Consider the following 7,077-nt stretch of genomic DNA (forward strand, 5'->3'; position numbering starts at 1 on the left):
AAATACCAACATTATTATCAGGGCCGGGAGGCCGGGGGGCACGGGGGTGACTGAAGGGTGATGTCACCTCCAGCCCTCCCGGCCTTTGAGCCCAGAAGTTTCTAAGGGCGAGGCAGCGTGGCTCAGTGGAAAGAGCCCGGGCTGGGGAGTCAGAGGTCATGGGTTCTAATCCCGGCTTTGGACAAGTCACTTCACTTCTCTGGACCTCAGTGACCTCATCTGTAAAATGGGGATTAAGATTGTGAGGCCCACGTGGGAGGACCTGCTTACCTTGGATCTACCCCAGTGCTTAGAACAGTGCTAGGCATATAGTAAGGGCTTAACAAATACCATCGTTATTATGATTATTATGTGCGGGGCTGGGCCGTTGGATCACAGGAGCCCGGCGGGTCCGGCGGGGGCGGGGCCTGGAACGGCAATATTGCTGCCTTTGAGAAGCAGCGTGGCTCAGTGGAAAGAGCCCGGGCTTAGGAGTCAGAGGTCATGGGTTCTAATCCTGGCTCCGCCACCTGTCAGCTGTGGGACTTTGGGCAAGTCACTTCCACTTCTCGGTGTCTCAGTGACCTCATCTGGAGAATGGGGATTAAGACTGTGAGCCTCGCGTGGGACAACCTGATTACCCTGTATCTACCCCAGTGCTTAGAACAGTGCTCAGCACTTAATAAGCACTTAACAAATTCCAACATTATTATTATTATTACCACTGCTGCTGCAGCTTGCGGGCTGCCCCGATGGAGCACCCCTGCCATGCCCCCCCCCCAGGGGATCCGGACCAGCTGCCGGAGAGAGGCGGGGCAGGGCAGTGCGGTCGGGGGATACTGAGGCAGGGCAGTGCGATTGGGGGAAGACCACTGGGGCTGGGACACTGACGGGGTGATGTGGAACCCTGGGGCAGGGGGTAGGGAGGGGGTGTTAGGGAAAGGACCCTGGGTCATGGAGTGGTACCCTCCCTGGTGAGGGGCACTGAGACGGGGGCGGGACACTGGGGCAGTGGGCAGAGCCCTGGGATGGGCCAGCGGGTCGGGGGTGGGACCTGGGGCAGGGCCAGGGCACTGGGTCAGGAAGCCGGACACCAGAGCAGCAGCAGACTCCGTGGCAGAGGGATCCAGCCCAGGCAGACCCCCGACACACACACACACCCCCAAGGACCCCCAGGGAGTCCAGACCAGAGCAGTGCAGGTCGGGGGGACACGTGTGTACATACACAATGCACACACACACACACACACGACACAAGGATCGTTTTTGCCAGATGTTTTATGGGCCGGGCTGACGGCGAGCCCTACCGCGCCGGCTCGGCGAGGCCTTCCGGGCCCGAGCTGCGGGGTGGGGGTGGGTTGGGGGGCGGGCGGCGGGGCAGAGGGTCCCGGCTCAGGCAAGGACCCCCACCGTCTTCGACTTTATGTCGTAGTGATTGATGACGGGCACCACGGCCAGATACTCCTTGCAGATGTCCGCCTCCAACACCGCTTCGGCCAACGCCACCAGCTCCATGCGGCCTGCCAGGGACGCGACCCCGCACCGGCCGGGTCAGCCCACGGGCCGACCCCTCCCCTGCCCCCACCTCTCCCCGTCCCCATCCCCCTCCTCACCCACGACCCGCCCCCCTCACCCTCCCGCCAGCCCCCCGACCCCGGGCACTCTCACGGAAGGTGATGACGTCCCAGAAGTAGGTGCGCACGTCTCCGCACAGGCAGGCCGTGTACTTGAAGTTCCCGTAGGGGAAGTCCACCATCGTGTAATTCCGCAGCTCGACGCGGACCTGCGGGCGGCGGGGAAACCACCTCCGTCTTCCCCTCCCTCCGCCATCCCCGCCGCCCCGCCCTCCTTCCATTCCACCATCCGGGAAACTGAGGTTCAGGCAGGGGAGGGGGCTCCGGGCTCCTCCTCGGGAGCCAGAGGGGGATCAGAGAAGCGGTGTGGACTAGTGGAGAGAGCATGGGTTTGGGAGTCAGAAGTCGTGGGTTCTAATCCCGGCTCCGCCACTTCTCAGCTGTGTGACTTTAGGCAAGTCACTTAGCTTCTCTGTGCCTCAGTGACCTCAATTTACAGATGGGACAACAAGATTACCCTGTATCTACTTCAGCACTGAGAACAGTGCTTGGCACATAGCAATCGCTTAACAAATGCCATCATTACTGTTGTTACTATCTTCTATCTATTCCAGCCCTTACGGCAGTGATTGGCAAATAGTAAATGTTCAACAAATACCGTAATTATTATTATTTTGCCGTTCGATTAGAGTCAGCGGTTTCACCGTGACGCACTCCCACTCCCCCCCGTTGTATCGTCCGTCTTCCTCCCGCTCCCACTAGCTGTAAATCCCTCGTGTCTGTCGATCTGCCCCGTGAGGGCAGGGAGCCTGGGTTGGGTTCCCGGGGTTGACTCCCAGGCCCTCGGCCCCAAGGCCCGGAGACCAGCTGGGGGCTTCGTCCGGTGCCTCCCCCAACCCGGTTTGCCGGCCGACTCCACTCACCGCCATGCACTCTTTCAGGTCCGCGGTCACGCGCACTTTCACCGAGACCATCTGGCCCTGTCTCACCGTGTCAGGCACAATCATTTCCACGCTCAGGGGCTTCCTCCTGGAGGAAGGAAGGACGGACAGTCTGTCAGAGTGGGCCGGGGCCGAGAGGGGGCGTCTAGCGGACAGAGCCCGGGCCTTGGAGACGGAAGCCAGGGGCTCTCACCCCCCGCTCTACCATCGGTCTGCTGGGAGACCCTGGGCGAGTCACTTAACCTCTCTGGGGGGGTCTCAGTTTCCTCACACGTAAACTAGGTGTAATACGAGCGATCGGCTCCATACGGGACAGGGATCGTGTCCGGTCCCAAAACTTTGAATCTACCCCAAAGCTTGGCACATAGTAGCACTTAATGGCTGTGGTCAGAGAAGCAGCGTGGCTTAGTGGAAAGAGCCCAGGCTTGGGAGTCAGAAGTCGTGGGTTATAATCCCAGCTCCGCCACTTGTCTGCTATGTGACCTTGGGCAAGTCACTTAACTTCTCTGTCTCTCAGTTACCTCATCGGTAAAAATGGGGATTAGAAAACGTGAGCCCCACATGGGACAATCTGATGACCCTGTATCTACCCCAGCGCTTAGAACAGTGCTCTGCACGTAGTAAGCGCTTAACAGATACCATAACTATTATTATTATTATTATTCATCTGTTATGTTGGCCTTTCTCTGAATTCAGGCTGGCGGAAAGAAGGAAAGGGAGCCTCCAAGATCCAGTCAGTGGAAAGAGCCCCGGCCGGGGAGTCAGAGGATCCAGGTTCAAATCTCCGCTTCTAGTCGGCTGTGTGACCTTGGACAAGTCTCTTCATTTTTCTGGTCTTTGGTTCCCTCATCTGTAAAATGGGAATTCAGTACCCACTCTCCCTCCTAGTTAGATCGCAAGTCCTATATGGGACAGGCACTGTATCTGACCTGATTAGCCTGTCCCTACCAGTGCTTGGCATATAGTAAGCACTTAGCAAATACCGTTATTACCGCTATTATTATTGTTATTATCTTTATGAACCCTTGAAGAAGAAACTTCCAGTTGTCTTCTCCCTGGAGCGAGCCTGAGAATACGTGTGCGGGAGCTGGTCTGTCGGAGGCTCACTGTCCCCGGAGGAAAGGGGTGATGGGTCCGTCCTGGAAGGCCCAGCAGCGGGCTGACGCTCGGGCCGGCCCTGGCCTGGCTAATGGAATCCCAGGTGATCTCCGCACCTTTTAGATGTTCCAAGATAGTGGTAAGAGTGAACCCTAGTGAGGAGCAACAGGCCAGACTCATCCAGGCTGGGGGTGCCTAGAGCCCCGAGTTCCAGTGACTGACCCCCTTCCTCTTAGAGAAGGGCCTTCCCCCACCTTGCCCTCCCCCACCATCACTGCTCTCCCCACTGGGATCCTCTCCCTGCCCCCTCCCTAAGAACAAAAGGCTGCTTCATCTCCCAGGGAAACTAGAAAAGCAAGAGTCTGTGTGTACCTGGCCGGGGGCGGGGGGGAGAGGACAAGGGCCAGAGAACAGGGCCGGGAAGCTGGCTGGGGGGACACCTGGGTCCCCTTCCCAGTCCTGCTGCCCTCGCTGAGTCCCTGGCCCTGCCTCAGTTTCCCCTCCCCTGCCATGGGAGGACCTGCCTGCCCCCTCTGCTTTCCTCATCTAGGGGAGACTGTAAGCCCGTCAATGGGCAGGGGTTGTCTCTATCTGTTGCCGAATCGTACATCCCAATCGCTTAGTACAGTGCTCTGCACATAGTAAAGGGAGGGCAGGCTGAATTCTAAGAGAAAGGGAAGGTGGGGGGAGCTGAAGAAGGGGATAGAGCCAAGCCCAGCCCCCTCCCTTCTCCTGAGTGACCCCTTGGAGGGGAAGGGAAAGCGGGGGGTGGCCCCTCGCCCCTCGGAGGCCGGCACCAAGCTGAGCTTTCAGCCGGACCTCCCCCCCATGGAGTCGGCGGCGAGGGTCTTACCCTTGGATGAGGCCCTGAGTCGTCAGCTGCAGGCAGAGCGCCAGGAGCAGAGCTGCCCCCCACAGGGGGGTCCCGGGGATTCGCAGTTGCCACATCCTGGGCGTTCCAAGGGGTTCAAGATCCAGGGAGCCTGGCACCTCTGCAGCCTGCGCCCATACTTATAGCCAGAGGAGGGCCTGGGCACGGCCAGGAAGGGTGTCCTGGAGGGGGTGGGGGTGGGGGTGGGGGGTGGGACCCGGCTGGCCTCAGGCAACCAATCGCACCAAGCGTGGCCACCGGGAGTTTGTCTTTCCGCTGGAAAACTCTGAGATGGGAACCTGATAAGATGGACGGAGCCAGGCCCCTGCCCAAAGGGATCGGCTGTTCTTCCTTGTTCTCAGAAAAGAGAGGCCGGAGTACCCACCGGAAGGCCTGCAGCGCGAAGCCCGGGGGCCTGGCCCGACCGAGCCACTCACCCGACCTCCTGGCCAGGCCAGGGAGGGGCGTCTCCTCTGCTCCCCTTCACTTCCAAGGGGAGAAAGGCCCAGGGACTGCCCGTCTCCCTCCACGTCATCTGCTTCCAAGTCATCCCTCCTTATCCATCTGCTCCCTTGACCCAGTCATCCCCAGCTCGCACTCTTCATTCCTTCCAAATCCCCAGCCTAACTGTCCCTCACTCTGGCCTCTGTCGATCGATCAATCGGTAGTATCTGTGGAGCATTTACGGTGTGCAGAGGACCGTACTGAGCACTCGGGAGAGCACAGTACAACAGAATTGGATAGACCTGACCCCTGCCCTCAAGGAGCTTTTATAGTCTAGTGCGTCTCCTACCTGAACAGTGCTTGGCACATAGTAAGCACTTAACAGATATCATAATTATTATGATTACCTCTGCCCCTCACTCATGCTCTTCCTAGGTCAACCCTAGACCGTCTTTGGCATTATGTATTTTACGATCACCCTCAACCTTTCTGAATGTGGGCATTTTTTTAATGGTAATTAAGTGCTATTTTATCCTGACCGAACAACTTCCTCCAATATCCCTTTTTAGGGGGATTTGCTAAGCGCTGATTATGTGCCAAGTACTGTACTAAGCGCTGGGGTAAGTACAAGCTAATCAGGTTTGAACCTAGTTCTTGTCCCACGTGAGGCTCAATCTTAATCCCCATTTTACAAATGAGGTAACTGAGTTCCAGAGAAATTAAGTGACTCGTCCAAGTTCACACAACAGACAAATTGCAGAGCTGGGCTGAGTCCCAAGCGCAGGATCCTTTAATTAATGATAATAATTTTGATATCTGTTAAGCGCTTACTATATGCCAGGCATTGTACTAAGCACAGGGGTGGATACGAGCAAATCGGGTTGGACACAGTCTCTGTCCCAGGTAGGGCTCACAGTCCACATCCCCATTTTACAGACGAGGTAACTGAGGCCCAGAGAAGTGAAAGGACTTGCCCAAGGTCACACAGCAGATAGGTGGCAGAGCCGGGATTAGAACCCATGGCTTTTTGACTCCCAGGCCAGTGATCTATCTACTACACCATGCTGCTTCTCGAGGAACATTGTTCTTCCTCCTGCTCTGACTATTTGTTAATCATTTCTGTCTGCCTCTCCCATGGGATTGTAATAATAATTGGGGTATTTGTTAAGCCCCTACCGTATGGCAAGCACTGGATTACACGCTGGAGTAGACACAATTTATCAAGTTGGAAACAGTCCCTGTGCCAGGTGGGGCTCAAGTCTAAGAAGGAGAAGAAACAGGTATTGAATCTCCATTTTACAGTTGAGGAAACTGAGGCACAGAGAAGTGAAGTGACTGGTCCCAGGGTCACACAGCAGGCAGGCAGTAGAGCTGGGGTTAAAATCCATGCTCTTCTGACTCCCAGACCCGTGCTCTATCCACAATGCCATCCTGCTTCCTCCTCCTCCCGGACTCCTGCTGGACTCCCTGCCCGGCAACCCTTCTGCATAGTAAGCAGCACGGGAAATGGATAGAACCCGGACCTGGGAGTCAAAAGGTCATGGGTTCTAATTCTGACTCCACCACCTGTCTGCTCTGTGATCCTGAGCACGTTACTTCACTTCTCTGTGCCTCGGTTCCCTCATCTGTAAAATGGGGATGGAGACTGTGAGCCCCATGTGGGCCAGGGACTGGATCCGACCCAATTTGTTTGTCTCCACCCCAGCACTTAGTACAGTACCTGGCACATAGTAAGCACTTAATGAATACCAGAATTATTATTACCATAATTATTATTATTATTATTATACTCCTTCTGGGCTCCCTGCCCCAGCCCTCCTCCCACCACCCCCTCCCCAAGGACCCCGAGGACCCACGTGGCCCTGCCAACAACAGTCCCCCTCCTCTCTGCCCTCGCCTGCCCGAACCAGAGGTTATGAAAATGCCATCACTGATCCAATCAGACAAGTAGCTGTCACTGCTTCAGGAGCCGAGGCGAGCTCCGTGTTTACCCAGACAGCGGCCCACACCTGCCCCGCGCCCGGGCGGGGGGGGAAGGGGGAACAGGGGACTGACCTTTCCAACCTCTCTCCACACACCGCGTCAACTGCGGAGGGCTTTGAGCTGATAGTGGAGAGCTTTGAACCCGTGGCCGGCTCTCTACCGGGAGAGAGCATCATCCCGTTCCTCA

General features: G+C 56.9%; 1 protein-coding gene across 1 annotated transcript; it reads right to left on the minus strand.

The window, feature by feature from the left end:
• Positions 1-1,336: 1,336 nt before the first annotated feature.
• On the minus strand, positions 1,337-4,559 carry LOC107547553 (prolactin-inducible protein homolog). Its single transcript, XM_029082935.1, has 4 exons — positions 4,446-4,559; positions 2,477-2,582; positions 1,648-1,762; positions 1,337-1,499 (listed from the first exon to the last, which is right to left on the minus strand). Exons 1-4 carry the CDS (start codon positions 4,538-4,540, stop codon positions 1,372-1,374), a joined length of 444 nt encoding a protein of 147 aa, XP_028938768.1. The 5' UTR covers positions 4,541-4,559; the 3' UTR covers positions 1,337-1,371.
• Positions 4,560-7,077: the final 2,518 nt, after the last annotated feature.

The sequence above is a fragment of the Ornithorhynchus anatinus genome, chromosome 2, assembly GCF_004115215.2.
Source record: "Ornithorhynchus anatinus isolate Pmale09 chromosome 2, mOrnAna1.pri.v4, whole genome shotgun sequence".
Classification (NCBI taxonomy): domain Eukaryota; kingdom Metazoa; phylum Chordata; class Mammalia; order Monotremata; family Ornithorhynchidae; genus Ornithorhynchus; species Ornithorhynchus anatinus.

Coding starts and splice junctions, on each gene's coding strand:
- LOC107547553 (XM_029082935.1), bottom strand. CDS start 4,540: ATGTGGCAACTGCGAATCCCCGGGACCCCCCTGTGGGGGGCAGCTCTG. Junction 1,763..2,476: donor ACCTGAAAGAGTGCATGGCG/GTGAGTGGAGTC, acceptor CGCCGCCCGCAG/GTCCGCGTCGAGCTGCGGAA. Junction 1,500..1,647: donor CTGGGACGTCATCACCTTCC/GTGAGAGTGCCC, acceptor CGTCCCTGGCAG/GCCGCATGGAGCTGGTGGCG.